Source organism: Citrus clementina, unplaced genomic scaffold (assembly GCF_000493195.1).
Source record: "Citrus clementina cultivar Clemenules unplaced genomic scaffold, Citrus_clementina_v1.0 scaffold_3, whole genome shotgun sequence".
Taxonomy (NCBI): domain Eukaryota; kingdom Viridiplantae; phylum Streptophyta; class Magnoliopsida; order Sapindales; family Rutaceae; genus Citrus; species Citrus x clementina.
In genome coordinates, this window is record NW_006262339.1 from 18,923,268 (window position 1) to 18,940,418 (window position 17,151).

General features: G+C 32.9%; 2 protein-coding genes and 1 pseudogene across 11 annotated transcripts; 1 reads left to right on the top strand and 2 right to left on the bottom strand.

Moving 5' to 3' along the window:
• Positions 1-268: 268 nt before the first annotated feature.
• LOC18047122 (N-acylphosphatidylethanolamine synthase) lies at positions 269-4,310 on the top strand. Of its 6 annotated transcripts, none has more exons than XM_006441449.2 (7): positions 269-323; positions 472-512; positions 660-910; positions 1,014-1,141; positions 1,582-1,667; positions 2,810-2,947; positions 3,694-4,310. In XM_006441449.2, the coding sequence occupies exons 3-7, from the start codon at positions 702-704 to the stop codon at positions 3,976-3,978; spliced, it is 846 nt and encodes a 281-aa protein (XP_006441512.1). In that variant the 5' UTR covers positions 269-323; positions 472-512; positions 660-701; the 3' UTR covers positions 3,979-4,310. The 6 variants fall into 6 exon arrangements, with proteins under 6 accessions (XP_006441512.1, XP_024044321.1, XP_006441511.1 ...); XM_024188553.1 differs by having other exon boundaries at positions 667-920; XM_006441448.2 differs by having other exon boundaries at positions 667-910.
• Positions 4,311-4,399: 89 nt separating this feature from the next.
• On the bottom strand, positions 4,400-7,002 carry LOC18047123 (armadillo repeat-containing protein 7). Of its 5 annotated transcripts, none has more exons than XM_024188554.1 (7): positions 6,884-7,002; positions 6,693-6,729; positions 6,015-6,088; positions 5,810-5,903; positions 5,585-5,667; positions 5,032-5,105; positions 4,665-4,756 (listed from the first exon to the last, which is right to left on the bottom strand). In XM_024188554.1, exons 1-6 carry the CDS (start codon positions 6,953-6,955, stop codon positions 5,079-5,081), a joined length of 387 nt encoding a protein of 128 aa, XP_024044322.1. In that variant the 5' UTR covers positions 6,956-7,002; the 3' UTR covers positions 4,665-4,756; positions 5,032-5,078. The 5 variants fall into 5 exon arrangements, with proteins under 5 accessions (XP_006441514.1, XP_006441513.1, XP_024044322.1 ...); XM_024188555.1 differs by having other exon boundaries at positions 4,671-4,718; XM_006441451.2 differs by lacking the exon at positions 5,032-5,105 and having other exon boundaries at positions 4,400-4,756.
• Positions 7,003-9,524: 2,522 nt separating this feature from the next.
• On the bottom strand, positions 9,525-13,614 carry LOC18047356 (annotated as a pseudogene).
• Positions 13,615-17,151: the final 3,537 nt, after the last annotated feature.

Genomic DNA, 17,151 nt, shown 5'->3' on the forward strand with positions numbered 1-17,151 from the left:
TTTTTAAATTTATTTTAGTATAAATATTGTATATCATGATTAAATCTAATAGTACACAATTAATACATTGTTGATGCTGTAAAAAAATTACATTATCATAGAATAACCCTCAAAATTTTGAGAATAAGAAAATTTGACCAACTGTAGTCTCACTGAGACTAAAATACCCCTCGCATCAAGAGGCGCGCGCAGTCACTGAAACGTTGTCGTTTCTGGCTCTTTTAAACCCTATCATCTGAGTCATCGGCCCCCCTCTCTGGATCTCCCGTCTTTTGATCTCTCTGAATTGAGGCCGTGCTCGGTCTCTCACACATGTTTCATGGGTATTTTACAGCATTAAATTTCATTTATTTCTATTTTCTTCCTCAATTAATATCAAATTTAATTTCAAAAATAAAAAATTAAACTTGGTGTTTTTGGTTTAATTATTATATCTGATTTTATTCTATTGATTTTTTCTCATTGCTGCAGATAATACAAATGGAAAATAGAAACAGCTGTGACCTAAACAGGTAATCTAATATCTAAGACTAATACAATGTAAGCTACTGAGGAATTTTAATCAGGAAAATTTCATTCTTGTTTCAAATGAAAAAAAAAAAAAAACTTATAGTCAAAATTTGAAGATAAAAGTACTTGGTAACATGTTAAGCTTTTAGACCACAGTGTAGATTGGAGTAGAAAACATAGAAGGATTGGAAATGGGAAGGAAAATGGAATGGGCTGCGAGAGCAGACCACATGAAAGGAGTACCAAGAAAGATGGTGATCATGGCTGTTGGAGCATTTGCCAAAGTGGTGGCCAATTTCCTTAACACCACCTCTGTTCATAATGCCGATACTCTGATTAATCTTGTGCGATCAAGACCTCCAGGAGTTCCACTTATCAGTGTTAGCAATCACATGTCCACGTCTGTCCCGGTCTCTTTCTTTCTCTTCCATTTCTTTTTCCCATTTTTTGTGGAGCGAGTGATTGTGCCACTCTTATTCATCTTGCATGCACAAATGAAACAGGTTGGATGATCCAGTTATGTGGGGATTTCGGGGTTTTCCCACTATGGATGCGGAATTGGCCCGATGGGTTCTTGCTGCAGAAGATATTTGCTTCAAAAACTCAATCTTGTCCTATTTTTTCCGTGTAGGTATGGTTCAATTTCTGAAAGCCTTTCAACTTTTACCATCAGTTTGAATGACTACGAGCTTTGATTTTTTCTATGTAGAAATGAGCACTTTCTCTTATGAGTGTTAAATGTTATCTTATTAGCTTGATGGCTGTTTAGTATTTACATTGTCTGGAATTCTTGAATTAACTAAACTCCAGAAGCACTATTTGAAATTGGTTGAATCTAATCAGATTGCATAGAACATCACTTGCTCATATAGATTCTTTACTTTAACTCTTTGAATGTTATTCAAGCTCTCCTGTGAATTTGGTAAAGACTTTGTTATGCAATTTTTCATCACTGTCTTTAATATGTTTCTTGATAGCTCTAGTTGAATGTTATTCGAACTTGCTATAAATTATATATCTTTTGGACTTTTTTTAGCGAGCCTTTGTCATTGAATAATAGTAAACTTGCAGGAAAATGCATACCTATTACAAGGGGTGGTGGAATTTATCAAGAACATATGAATGAAGCTCTTGAGCGGTTAAGTGATGGAGCATGGGTATTTATTTTCACTCTCTGTAGTTAGACAACCTGTTTTTCTTCTAAGTAGTTGGGATTTTTTTTTTTTTTTAAAGACCATACTTTAAGCATGATTTTCTTTGAAGTCTTGGACAATTCATTTAGTTCCTTCCGTCAATTTTGATAAATGTTTGGATTATGTTCCCTGTTTTAAGATGCATTGAAATGTTTCTAAGAGTACAGATTGGGGAAATTTACAGTTCCAAGGTTTTGAAATTGCTAGGTTTGATGTGATTAGATCGTGAGAATATGCTTTAGTTTTGTGGTGATTGTGATTTGAGTTCTTGAAATTCATTTGTTCCTCCCTATTTCCTTTGTCTTTCTTCTTGATTGGTGACTTAGCAGAATGAGTTGCTTATAGGGTTATGTAGAATGTGCGGCACTGACCTCTGTCTCCTTTATGGTCTCAATGATACCTGGAAGATCCGAGGCTTATTTTCAAATACGAGAAATAAGAATAGTGCGATAACATGATGCCAAACTTAATAATTTAAATAATTTCTCTTTCAATATCCTATTCCCCTGTTGATTTAAGTTGCCATGCCTGATCCAGTCAAATTAGCCTCTTGTTATATAATTTGCCAGCATGCCAATTCGATTCTGGGCCATGACCAGTCTGGTTATTGTTGAGCTGTGGTTGCTCCTTAGGTTCCCTGATTGTAAATGTAGTTTCAATCCACACACAGCTCAATCAATGTGACCATGCAAGGAACTGAAATGTGGAAATTAAAGGTTGGTGTTTGTTTTTTAGATTAATCAGTAAGTGAAGAAAATGGAACTGAAATGTGCAAATTAAAGGTTGGTGTTTGTTTTTGAGATTAATCAGTAACTTGTGAAGAAATGGACTGGTGCCTTATTGATTAAACTGTATTGCAGGAACCTCACAATTGTAAATCGAATTTTGAAAAGATCCGGGCATTTTTTAGAAAAGTAAACATGCTTTGTCGACGGGGCAAGGGAAACTTGTCATCTTGTTTAAGGCTCACAGTTTTAATTAATAGGCACAGTGCAATGACTGTTGGAGAGTTTTAATAACTTATTTGATTGTGATGTTAGCAGATTACTAATGTTTTCAGAATACATTTTTTGTTGTAGTTCTGAGTTTTTCTTTTTCCTCCGCAGCTACACACATTTCCTGAAGGAAAAGTATCACAAGAAGATGCACCTATTCGACGGTTGAAATGGGGAACTGCTAGTCTCATTGTCCGTGCCCCAGTCACTCCAATAGTTTTGCCTATTGTTCATCGTGGTTTCGAAGAGGTAATTTCTTTTCCTAAAACAAAAAATCTTGTTTATTTATAATTTTTATGAAACATGTAGTAAAATTTTGGCATTGGCAGGTTGTTTTTTATATATAATCTTGAACATTGATAACCTATTGAGTGCTTTTTTGAATGATTAATTTCTTTCCTTCACAAGAATTCATTTTTTCTTCTGTTCAACTTTTAGTTTTAGGTGTCTGTTTTGTTAAGTTATAACCCTGTTGTTGATTCCACCTATTGGTTGATGACATAGTTATTTCCCCCAACACCCCACCCAAAAAAACCCCAACCAACAAAGAAGGGCCGGTGTCTAGTTTTACATTGTTTGCTAGAAGAAAATGTTTTCTAAGTTGGATTTAGCATTCTATTGGTCAAAAGAAATTATTTCTCTTGACATCCTGTACAGTGTTATATATGCATTGGATAATTTATCTATGCATGTAAAGTGTACATGGGCGAAGGCCAGTTCATTTTGAAGCCCTGGAGATCCTTAACAAATATTGCTCTTTCAATACTCCAGCTTCCAGTTTCAGCAAATAAAATTTACTAGCAGACATTAGATCACTTGATTTCTATTTTAAGAGAAAGCTAACTTCAGGAAGTGGAATAGTCGGGAATTCAAAGTAACTGGCCGAGCCTAAATCTTGTAATTATTTGGTAGTAATTTTCCAAGTGCATGAGTCTCATCAGATAGCTTCGTTTTTTCCCTTTTGGCTCATTTCCTACTTCCTTAATGACTTACAGGTGATGCCTGAGAACTTTCTGTTTGGAAGAAGGCCTCCAGTTCCGTTATTTAATAAGAGAATTAGCATAGTTGTTGGCGAGCCGATAGACTTTGACATCCCTAAAATGAGGCAGATGGCAATTTTCATGTCTCGTGATTCGTTGCTGCCTGGCATGGGATGGCCCAGCACTACCCCTTGTGGACTGGACGAAGCAGCACAGAGGTGTCTGTACTCTTCCATTTCGGATAAAATTCGAACTGTGATGGAGAGCTTAAGGATTTTTGGCAAAAGTGTTCTGAAGTAAGAGGATTGAAATGTAATTTGGTTGGCAGATCTTTGCCAGGAAGAATATCTGCCAGAATTCAATCGACCAGCTGAAAAATTTTGGTGCAGCTTTTGGTCATTTTTTCAGGAATGCTGATTATGAGGTAGCAATTGGATTTAGTAATTAAACTGCTACGCTTACAGTGCAGATTGCATATTGGTTATTTGGAAATGTACCTCTACCCGTCTACTGCAGTGCTTGAGATGGTCAGTTATTTGAACACGACCAAGCATTTAATTTGTCAATTGGAGAGTATTCCTGGAGAACGAATTACTTCAGTCTTTTTAATGCAAAATCCTATGACAATACTCTCTTCAAGTTTCAAACAAAAAGTATTAATGCAAAGAGGCTGTTTCAATTTATGCGCAGATTGAAAATTTGCCAGTAGTATAAGTCCAAGTTTGCAACTATTACTCAATTTTCTGCAGTACAAAGAAAAATTGTAAACGAAGAATTGAAGTAATCTACAACAAAGTAATTACGAGATATTGGGCAAACAAAAAATAATATCCATTTTTCTTTTTATAGGAATTTCAACAGTTCAATGGCTTTTGTTTCTTGCCAGAGAATAGGTTTTGTATCATTTGTTCTCCGTTACGTGCTTGTCTAAAAATGCCTTGGCCAGATTACTGAAGCTTACATTCACACTTTCAGCTGCAGCATACCTCCTGATAACATCAACCACTTCTGGCTTCAGAATTTCTTCCTTGGTAGACATACTACACAAATAGTAAAGCGCCCCAAGAGCATGATTCACCTAACAGTCAAAATTAGATATAGATGCACCTTTACCAATTAAAAAACAAAAGTATCTATTTGGATAAGAATGATCAGGTGCATGCCATACTGCACACGGTCCGCACCTGATTGGGTCTCCTTATTTGGATACATTGATTCAAGGTTATACATTATTATAACAAAGCCTGCCTTAGCATGGTTTGCACACCATAGTACTCTCTCCAGTCAGTTTTGAAGAGATTCAGAAAACTAAATCCCTTACAGAGAAAACAAGACGACTAAGAAATAACTCACTCATTGTTGGCATGATCTATAAGCAATAATATCAGACAAACTCCTATTCAGAATGGTAGAAACCTCTGGTTCACCTGATGAAGAGCCAGAACCCAATTAGGATTTACTTAAATTAGAGTCAATCTCCAATTCCTATTTGCTTATACGCATTTGTCTTATGTTACGTTTTTGAGATAGAATAGTAAAAGATTATATAATCATTTTCTCCTTTTTCTCTTTAAATCATCCCTATCTTTATTTTCTGTTTCTTCTCTTTTCATTCTTTCATGCTTAGAGAAGAAACTATGACCGAAGGACATAAATGAAAGAGATTGGGAAATGCATCTCAATAATTGGCCACCAATTGGAAGAAAAATACCTGATAAACAATTAAAATATGCACTTGGCAGAAATGATGAATAAGAATAATAGGAATATTATATACAGTGTGTTTTGGATGGCCTGTGATGCAAACTGCCTCTGGTCTAACATTAGAGGTCCAAACTAAATCTTAAACTTCAACCATTTTAAAGCAAAAAAGTTAAATAGCCAAGATTTAGCTTTTTCCACTTACCGTGTTTCTAACAGGACTTGACAAACACTCAATGATAAGAGGGATTCCACCACTTTTGGTGATGATAGCAGCATTTGCAGGATCTGTGGGGGAGAAAAATGGAAATTGAAACAAATAGAAATTGCTAATTAACAAGAATGATTCAAAGAATCATGGCAGCTCCTGAAGGAAAAGGAAACCGGAGAAAAGAAATAAGACTGCACTTAGGATTACAGCTGGACTGACCCACACTTGCATTGCAGATCCCACCGACACCAAATTCGACAAGCTTCTCATTTGGTTCTGTTATGCAGTCTAAGAAGAGTTCCAAAACATTGAGCTGCAAAAAATTACATATACACTACGTTTATGCAGCAGAAGCCAGTTATAGAAGACTTTTATTCCATCTTTGTAGCCAAATTAATCCATTGTTCAAGCATAAGTTTCAAACCTGGCGTAAGAATGTATAATTGTATGGATCATAGGCGAAGTTTGCCAAATTTGCAACAATCTTCTCTTTTCTCTCTGTAAAGAGGGAGAGATTAGGTGGCAGTCGAATGATTACAGCAGCAAAAGTATTTCGACTTGATACTTCTCAAATTATTCGAAGATATACAAACCAAAATGCTAAATTATCAAGTGATCAATTTCATGGCTTCACAAGCTTAACAGTACAAGTGGAGCAATGAGATCCACGGAGTACAGTTATCCAACAAATTCTCATCAAGGCTTAATAACTGAAAGCAGAGTTTGACTCAAAAGACAAGAAATCCACAAAATACGACATCTCTTGCATCAAGCTCAAAATATCTCCAGCTGAAGCTGAACCGATGAACTTTCAGAAAAATTAACATCAAACAATTGCCAATAATGATTTTTTAGCAATCTAGATTCATGTTAATAGCAACAATCATATTTCGATCATTTCATTCGATACAACCTCAATTGATTTGACCCCACAAAACATGAGATCAATAATAGCATGCATCAGCTAGAGAATAAAAACATCATACAGGAAATACCAAACGTAAATAAATAAAATAGACCCACCAAGAGAAAAAAAAAAAAATATTTGACATTAAAACGAGACAATATAATTGGAATATAAAATTTTTATGCACAGGATTACCTTCGTCAGTAGAGTTCTGAAATTGACTCACCAGTTCCTACAACATAACGGAAACAGAGGCAAAGAAAACAAATAAAGTAAATACCCATCTCACAAAAGGTAAAAAAATAAAAAAATCAAACAAAGATGAATTCGAAGTATCCAATAAAGGAAAAAAAATGTAATGAATAAGTAAAATAACGAAAGAGTACCTGTAGGTATTGCAATCTTGGGGTTCCAGAGCGTCCTGTTCGCTCTTCTTGTCTCTGATTGTTGGTGAACATGGAAACTTATTCTATTTGTTGGCTCTGTGAATGAATTAAAAAATTTGGAAGCCATGAAGTTCATGGTTTGATACCGAAAAACAGAGCTAGTTAGAAGAGGGGTAGATATCATAAACTAGCCCTCAGGTTTGGTTTATATACATTCGCAAAAATTGTTTCAATTTATAATGAAAAGCTACCCTTAGTCAAATCTAGGTGGATGAGGAAAATTTTGATTTTAGGGTATGTTTCGAATTGAAGTACTGTAACTTTTAAATATATAGTTGCTGTGAAAAAAAAGTTATGACTATGAAATAAAAATTAATAATATGTAGTAAATATAAATTTTAAGTAATAATTTTGACAAAATTATTGAAAATATAATAGATTTTTTATTATACAAGTGAAAAATCATGTTAAAATAACTTCCAAACTATAGCAGCTAATGTTTATTAAATACTTTAGTGCTGTACCATAAAAGGTATAGCTACCCAACCTCAATCCCAAACGCACCCTTAGAGAGTCTGTGTAAAGTTGGAATAGTTATTTTTTTACACCTGTTTTGTCATAAAAGAGAATAATGAATATAAAGAAAATTTTAATTCTTTGATTACATTTTTACTATGTTATAGTAAAACTTAAAATTTTGAGATAATCATATTTACTTCAAAATATTTAGAAGAAAATCAACTTTCACAATACATGCAGGAAGATTCAATCCCTCAACTTTAAGAATATCACATTTAAAACAAATAGTAGTTTATTTGAGATAGTATGGTTATGCTAAGGATTAGGCATTTGTTAGATTTTGAAAATTGAAATGATACTCAAGTCTCAAAAAGCCTGGGAAAGTGTCAAAAACTCAATCAAACATTTTAATTAGTCATGGATGATTATAGTAAAGGATTCTCAGCATATCATAAAATTCCCGTTCTTGAAAATTTGCACATTTTCAAACCCACAAAACCCCTAAAATTTTATGATTACTCTTTAGAGCAAATACTTTTATGTGCACCTCTTCTAATTGATCTACAATATACTCTTATTCTCATAAAACAATATGCATTAGCTAATTGTCCACCCTGTGCTACATCATAGGCTCATTGGTACGTAGATAGGTGTAACCATATTGCCAGTCCACGGACTTTAAAAACAAAGTTTTTATTCCTTGGTAATAGAAGCCCAAAAATCTACCAACTAGCCCATGCTTGACAGCCTAGCAGGGAAACCGCTGGAATGGAAAATGCTCCTCGTTTTCTAACCCCACTTCCAACCCCTAAGTAATAAGGTTTGTCTCTCATGCCTCATTGACATTGTTTTCCTGAGTACATTATCAAACATGGAGCTTTGTTTTTCACATCTTCGGCTCAAGATTGCACCATATATCTCTCCCGTATCAGCATCATCTTCTTGTTCTTGAGCAGAAAACGATCATGGGGGATCAAATTTTGTCGTGCTAATGCTGATGCAAATGTGCTTGTAATCTTGGTAGTGATCGGAGCTAGGGTTTCGGATGGACATTCATGACCAAGTTCAAATAGAGCTTGTTTTCTAGGCATGCAAGGTATTTGGGTTACATTCTTTTACCTTGTTTTTAAGATTTTCTAGGCAATGGAGTTGCAATCATTCCATTTTATGCCGTAAATGCCATGCCTAGGACATTAACTGGTTCATGACAATGATACATTAGACTTGTTACTCACATTAGATTTGTAAGTTAAAAACGGTTCGAAATGAGCTACTTTTAACATTATATGTACGTTTCTATATTTTGATTGCACAAGACACCAAGGAGAAAAAGAAAATTATAGGGTAGAAACACATTCATAAATTGAGGCAAAACAAATACCGCAACATCTCCCTATGTAACTCTATACACGAATCATATAATATAGTCATAAAAAATTTTAATCTCAATTTAGACCAGTTATAAATAAGAATAAACTTCACATTGTTATAAGTAATAACTTTTTAAAAGCTCATCTTAAGAAACTTGCCTCCATTTGATAATGACTATCTATATATTATACAAAATATATGCTAATTTTTTAAAATTGTACCTATTTTTTTAATCAATGTTTATACATTGAATTTAACATACTCCATTAATTAATTAGTAATGTAGTACACCTTTTACCTCTATATCACTTGCACTAAAGGATAACTGAGCCAAAACAATAACTTTTTATAACTACACCGCTATTAAGTTGTAACCTTCTCATAATAATAAAATTAATTTGATTCTTATATTATAACTATGGAGAGGTTTTACCATATCATCATTATTTTAAAGAAATAAACTAGAAAGTTTTGCGTTAACGTTATTTGTTGTCTAACAAGCTAAAACTTTTTACGGAATTAAATTCTGAATTGCTTTCAACTAAGGGATTCCATCAAATAGCAGCAATAATAAACTTTTTGAGGTATACAATGTTTGCATGAACAGTAATGGAGGTAGAAGGAATTTACTTATAGTGGCCAATTGTCAAACAGGCAATGGTGGCTCCTTTCAAAATGGCAGGAAAGCTTCGTTAAACCTGGGATAGAAAGCCTATAGTTTTGGCTGATGAAATAGATTCCTATGGTTGAATCAATTCACAGGCTCTATTCCTCTCAAAGGAGTCCCTGCATGAAGTTGAAGGGCAACGTCACCAACAACCTGTAATTGTACAACCAAGAGAGATGCATATAGGACACATCCAGTATAAATAATCTTAGATGAAATACTGTTAGCAAAGTGATAATAGTCTATACATGTAAGCTAATCATACAAATTCACACAAATGAATTGATACCACATAAAAGTAACAGACAAGTGGAAATTACAAGTCAATAATAAAATGACTGATATGGAACGAATAAAAGCAACTTTCCCTGAGTTCTGGCAAGGGGTCAAAACTATTCTCCTAGCAAGGAGAATGGGCCAGCAAAAGTAAAACGATAGGTCATAGCCACAAAAAACCCAAACTTTCTAGTGATTTTGACCAAGCATCAACAATAAAAAGAGTACGTGTGTTAATCATATTGTTCATCGTGAATGACTGGAGACAATGCTCATCTTTTCTAGAAAATAACGAAAACAGAATAATAGATGTTGCAAAATGCTAATAAAGCGATGCCAACCTTTAGTGAATGATGGTTGTCATTCAAAATGAAGGGAGTGGGGCCCTTTAAACTTCAAGCTATACCTTATAATTTCCCAAACCCTCCAATGAACAATTTTGTATCTTTTTTTCCCTCTTCTGTGGCATTTGCTGGGGTTTAAATCTATGATTCCAAAGTCATAAACACACATCAATCACTAAAGTTTCAGGTTTAGAGAGATTTAGGACCAAATGAATAAGAAAACTTCAAGGCTTATGAGTTTCTTATTGTCAGTTGTGTGCAAAACTTAGTTTTACAGGGATTGTCATGAACAACCATTGGCTTAAGTACTGTTCCAAAAAGATTCTATTACCAATTGCATCAATACATACCTTGGCCGTGGATCTGTAAAAATGTTCTGCAACACCTCCAACATGAGGTGTGATTAAAACAATCTGGAACTTTAGAATTGGGTTATTGGGATCAAATGGCTTTGTCCATGCAACATCAAGGCCTAAGCCTCCCAAGTGGCCAGACTCGAGGTAATGAGCAACGGCCTCATAGTCTAACAGACCTCCTCGAACAATATTCACCTGAAGAGAACCCTAGAAATATGGACAAACCTTTTCCATTGAATATAGTAATGACTTGTTTACAATGCCAGCCTGTAAGTCAAGATATCCAAATGGTCAGTTGCAGTCAATGACTAGTGCAGACAACATACATTCAATATATTCCGGATTGTAAATAGGTTGAGCAATAATGACGTGAACAGGCTCTTCTATAAAAGAAGCAACAATCCCATCATAATAAATTAACAATTATCTAACATAAAGACCCCAATGTGAAACGATGTGAATAGACTTGAAGTTTTATATACTTTTCATACCAGAGAAATCAACGTGTATCGTGCAAAGGCCTGGCACACACAGAACATGCTTATATACACAGGCTGGGCACAGACAGAGCATTCTGGTTGTACTAATTAACACAAAGACCCCAACGTGATGCCTTATGAATGGAACTGAATTTTTATATCGGAAACATCTGTATGTGAGCAAAGTCTGGGCACAAAAAGAACATGTTAGAAACAAATAGTTATCACATTTAAATGGAAGAATATAACTGCAAAGAAAAAAAGTACACAGGTAAAAAGATAGACAGATTCATATTGCTAGAGTTCCAAATAATCTAAGAAAAACTGGGATTGTATTGTAGGAAAAAGGTATACCATACAGGTTAATATGAGATTACATACGTGGGAAAAAAAAATCAATTTGCTGCAATGACATTGAGGAACAAGCGCCATATGAAATTTTCCAGTTAAGATTATCTATATTGAATGCATATAGAATTAGAATGAATTCCCATGTCCTTGAAACATGAAAACAACATACAACTATGTCGGCGTAGAAAACAACAATGTTATAAAAGAACATAGATTTGAAAATAAGGAGTATGAGCACAGTTTCACCATCTGTTAAATCAAACTCAGGCAGCAAATGACTATGTCAGCCTTGCTAGCGAACCCAAAAATATCTTCACGACACCCGTTCTCATCAACCAAATCATCATCATCCTTTTTTTTTTGCTACAAGTGCTGATAAATGAAACAACTAAATGAAAAAGACTTCAATGATGAGTTTCACGAACACTCGAGGGTCCTTAATTACCACTGGATTGGCAATAAACTTGAGAATGTGAAGCCCAACTCCTTTTTGCGGCAATAATTTTCACACCAAATGGTCGCAAGAGCTTTGCCAATTCAACCCCAATATTTCGAAAGCCCGAGATAAATACCTGCAAGAACAAGAAAATCTAATATTTAACAATAACAGGATAGGGAAAGTCAAAGGTAGTAAACCTCACTTAAAATGGTAAACATTCAAAGATCTTTATTTAAAAGGGCTTTCAAATTCTTTTATGATAATAGGAATAATTTGTATTGTCCAACACTAGCAGACATGAAGCAAGGATAAGACACAGAGAAAGAAACATGAAATTTAGGAAATTTTGGACAGCAACAGCTCTGCAAGGAAAAAATGTGAATGTACTTAAAAGACTAGGAAAGTAGACACTCACAGTTTTCCCAAGTAGTGTTTCACCAGTTGGCACTCCAAGTTTTTTCTGCTCTATGACCATTCTCATCTCATTCTATAACATTTCATAAGTTACTCAGATGGTCAGGAAATCATTAAAATGGACGTTGTATGCTGAAAATAATATGCAAAGCATATTTAATTTGGCCAAATATTTCAAGGTACAAATACATGAAAGTAACACCTTCTGTTCACAACGACTGCTCTTTCTCCTATCACAATGAGCTATTGGGCTATTATGAGAAAGGAGGAATGACTATCAGGTATTAGATTGAACAAACCAATCTGCTTTCTGAGAAGGCCCAGCATTAGATATATGGACAATTCAGCACATGATGCAGCATTCCCAGACACGTCACCTGGGATTCTAGCTGCTTTGATTGCACAGTTTGTAAGAGCATCAATATCCACACCTTCACACAAACATACAAAGACATAAACTAATCAATTTCAATAGCAGACATTATGAAAAATATATGGAACATACATCCAAAAGTACATATCATATCCAAAAAGCTCCAAGATTATGGCAAATGAGCTTATAAGACAATGACCTTCCAGACCAACCCCAAACCGTATTATAAGGTTCATCGGATTCGCACGAGATATAACATTTGAATCTAGCCGCATGTTTTTTCAAACACAAAGATGTTAGTTTGCTATGACATCAGGCATATCACTGACGGGCACATCAACCTACAAATGTGAAAATAGGAATACTTAATAAATTCACAGCAACTGGCACATTTTATCCAAGAAAATTTTATATTTCATGTCTGTTTCAATTAAATAAAAATCAGCAAAGGAAGAAGCAGTCACGGAACCTACGAAAGGTCTTTAATCATGCAATAACCTGAGGCTATCATCTGTTCAGAAGTTCCATATGAGGCATACAATGAATGCATACTAAGAAAAAAGCATAGACCCTTACTTTTAATATTGAAACAAATTGTTTCCAAAATAATTTAGGTCATGAATGCACTTTGGTAGACAATTATAAACTTAGTTCAAGCGTCTGCAAAAAATAAAAAATAAAAAAATAAAAAAAACTCCACAAATAAAGTTTAATCCACAACTATTATCTGTGAAAGACTTTAAATACTATGTTGGCTCTTGCCTATAAGCATATGTTTTGGACTCAGGTAATAACTAACAAACTAAAGTTGATTTTCCAACAAATACCTCATATATAGACTGCTCCACAACAGCAACGCTTGTAACCTCAAAAAGTGCTATTACATTCCTAAAGCAACTTCTTCTTTTGCAAGTCCGAAGTTAATTAGCAAAGTACTTAGGTATGGTACACTAGTGTCGTTTATACTGTCTATAAGCAAACTATTGAAGGAAGTGAATTCTTAAAGAAAAGTGTAAGAATACCTTAATAGAAGGGTAGTTTTGCAAGTATCCTTTAGCATAATTGTGAGAAGCAGGGAAATGTGGACCGCGAAAGAGAACAAGGGTGATGCTTTTATCGCTGCTCCTAGCCATTCCCTCCATTTTGTTTATATTTGTATTGAACAAGGGAAGAATTAAAGAAAACATTTTATTCTAGTGGGTGAAAGAAAAAGGCAAACTAGGAATAAAACACCAAACCAAAGAAAGTTTCTAGCTTCAAACACATGCATAAAATATTTGCACAAGTGCATACGTGTACATGTGTGCATAACACTAGATTCGAACTAGCCTAGGTAATAAACTTTATCCAAGTGTGTGATGACCAAAGGTCATTTAACTTTTTTGTAACATTTACAAAATTTCCATAACACCCCAAAAAGATTAGCACAATCCCCAGGGATACTAGTAAAATATCTCCGTCTGCCACTAAACCATCATATTCTCTCGCTTCCTCGGTGAAAGTGAATGCTAAACCATGTCAATCTTTTCTCACTGCATGTGGCATGCATATTGTATCAAATGCTTGAATTAAAGAAACATGAAACAAAATAAAATCAATTACAGCAATAATATTTACTGAAATCTTAAATTCGTCCCCAATAAAATATTAAAATCAGGCTACATTGAGCATTATTCAAGCAAAAATTCTAAAATAATTAAAAGGTCAAAGAACAACCAGCTTAATATTTGGCACACTGTAGTTGATAGTAATATCACCAAACAAAGATCCAAAAACACAATTTGAAAAAAAATAAAAAATTTAAACTTCACCCGTGTGAACTGATGAGACTCCAATATATCCGGTGGCCCTTTCAGCGAAAGCTTTTGTATCATCTATATTTTTACCAGACAAGATTCTTCGTTTTGGATAATATACATTTGTCTCCCCTAATCTTTTACAGTTTCTCAAATTTATACTTAGTTTGTTCATTCTTGCCATATTGATCCTGGTTTCAATGTGAATGAGCAAAATACCTTGATGAAATTGGAATAATGAAAATAACAAAGAATATTTTAGTCAATTATAATTGTTAGGACTATTTAGAGCCAATTTGGTAATGCAGTATTTTTAAAAATTGTTGTTATTAATTGTATTATAGAAATAATCAATTATAAAAGGAATTAGTTAAACTTTTAGTAAATTTTATTTTAAAGTGTTGTAAGTATTAAAAGTAGTTGTATGTGTTTGATACATCTTATTGTTAAATTGATGTAAGAATATAAATGACTGAATTGGACATAATATTAAATAAAATTTATTTACATATTTATAAACATGTAAATATTGAATAAAATTTATTTACACGTTTATAAATATGTATATATTTTATTATATATATAATAATTGAGAACTAAAATGAATATTTTATATTATTAATTTTATTTGTTATTTTGTTATCTAAATATAAGAGGTGTAATAATGATCTCTTTAAAATTAATTATTGTATTTCCTAATTAATAAGGATAATTTTGAATTTTTATAACTATTTAATGGTATATAATAAATTACATTAAGTATAAAATTGATTCCTAAAATCGGGTTTTAAAAAGCTTCTCCTTTCTTACTTTTTTAAGATGTATTATAAGATAGGGTATTTTTACCAAAAGTCATTTTAAAAAAAAATAATAATCAAACACTAAGGGGCTATTTATCTTTTAACTCAAAGGTTTAATTGACTTAATTTCAATCAATTAAGTCATTAAGTTCATTTGTTTTTTTAGTTATGGTAGTGTCGTTAAGGTGCACCAAATTTAAAACCTTACACTAATATAAATAATTAGTACAGAGCGAGTAAGGATCGATCCCACAGAGACTATGCTAGTTATATTTATTATTAACTCTAAAGCAAGATTTGAAATAAAATAATAGTAGTAATAATAAGAGTAATAATAATATAAATTAATCTAACTAAAGAAAATGCAAATTATAAATAAAAGGGGGGTTTATGAATTTTTAACTAAATAGTAAGAAATAAAAAAAATTTAAAACTACGAACAAGAATTTAATAAAAACTCTAATTAAAGGAGAAAGAAATAATAATGATGAAAACTTTGGTTAAAAGATCATTCGCCACCACCAAACATGCACATAATATATCAATTCTATCATCAATTTATATTAAAACTATCAACCGTAGACAACAATAAGCTCTGTTAGTCTCAATCTTTCCTTAGTGTGTCGTTAGGCAAAATAAGCTCTTCACCTAATCTCTAACCATTAAATAATTTAAAACAATCTCTTTAAATTTAAGATAATGGAAGCATTAAACAGAGAAAGATATTAGGTTGATCTAGATAATAAACACACAAGCTCGGATTATTTAACCTAGGTTATGTTCTCCAATTGAAATCATTGATTCCAACCTGCTACTAATGATTAAAATATCAAGACAATTATGGATCAAGAATTTTAATCTAGCAATAGAATTTATTCAAGTCCTATCTAATTGGCCACTCAAATCAAACAAGAATAAACCATGAACATTAATTATAGAAGAACATAAACAATCTCAATTAAATAAATTGAATGATAGAATTTAAATTTAATTGCATAGCATGTTTAGGGTTTTGAATTCACCCTCAACCAAATAAAAATCTAGCCTAACATAATTGAATTGGGAATAAGAGAATTGATAAAACCAGTCATGAAATTAATTCAAGCAGCTGCCTTTGCTTTAATTTAATTCCAGCTGCTGATTTTTTTCCTCTGCCCGAATTGCGTCTGCACTCTCAAAGTCTCTTGCTGCCGATTCTTCTTCAGTGTTGCTTCCGCTTGATCCTATTTATAATGCTTCAATTGTGGCTTTTTTTAAATCCTTGCTTGGAAAAAATTAAATTCAAAGCCCAAAACCGCCACTTTCATGCTTCAATTAATAAGCCAATAATGATTTCCTAAAGCCAAAATGCTTTATTCTCTTTCCTTTCACGTGGCCACTTTTGGTTTGCAATCTTTGTTTTCCAATTTTACTTTCATGTGATGGCTTGGCTTCCTTTTTTACTTCCATTTTCTAATTTTAGCTCCATGTGCAACATTAATTTTGCTTGGCCCATACAAGCTTTAATTAAATTTATTTTCTAATTCCTTCCAATTCTTGATCTCTTGTGCACTTTTGTCTCTCAATCTTCAATCAAATTTCTTTCTTGAATGCTCCGATTTAATTTCTCTTTAATTCCAGAATATACTTAAAATAACAAAATAAATAAAACTAAGATAAAAATTAACACAATAAAATATAATTTACTAAATTAAAAATTAACTAAAATAACTAGAATATTTAAGACCAAAACAAGAAAAATATAGAGAAATTAATAGCAAAATATATGAAAAATATGCACTTATCAAGTTATTAAGTCACTATATTATGAACCTAATTTTTTTAGCTTTCTGCTTAATCTAAAAAGTCTGAATCATATCAACCAAAATATAGCTATCTCATTAATTAATTTTCTATCCTTAACTGGATAAATTTTAATAATTAACATTATTACTCATCTATCTAACTTGTGATAATATAGTGTAAACTATTATTATTTTTATCTTTTATTTTCTTCAAATTAGCGTTATTTATCTTCATAATTTTTTATGAATATTTTTCATGCAGAAACATCATAAACTACAATAAGATTGATGAACATATA

What these genes read in the sequence shown, in the direction of transcription:
- LOC18047122 (XM_006441449.2), top strand. Translation starts at nt 702, where the DNA reads ATGGGAAGGAAAATGGAATGGGCTGCGAGAGCAGACCACATGAAAGGA. An exon ending in GTTAGCAATCACATGTCCAC is followed by an intron (nt 911 to 1,013) that starts GTCTGTCCCGGT and finishes CAAATGAAACAG; the next exon opens with GTTGGATGATCCAGTTATGT. An exon ending in GGTTAAGTGATGGAGCATGG is followed by an intron (nt 1,668 to 2,809) that starts GTATTTATTTTC and finishes TTTCCTCCGCAG; the next exon opens with CTACACACATTTCCTGAAGG.
- LOC18047123 (XM_006441451.2), bottom strand. Translation starts at nt 6,955, where the DNA reads ATGTTCACCAACAATCAGAGACAAGAAGAGCGAACAGGACGCTCTGGA. An exon ending in CAAGATTGCAATACCTACAG is followed by an intron (nt 6,730 to 6,883) that starts GTACTCTTTCGT and finishes GTTATGTTGTAG; the next exon opens with GAACTGGTGAGTCAATTTCA. An exon ending in ATTATACATTCTTACGCCAG is followed by an intron (nt 5,904 to 6,014) that starts GTTTGAAACTTA and finishes AATTTTTTGCAG; the next exon opens with CTCAATGTTTTGGAACTCTT.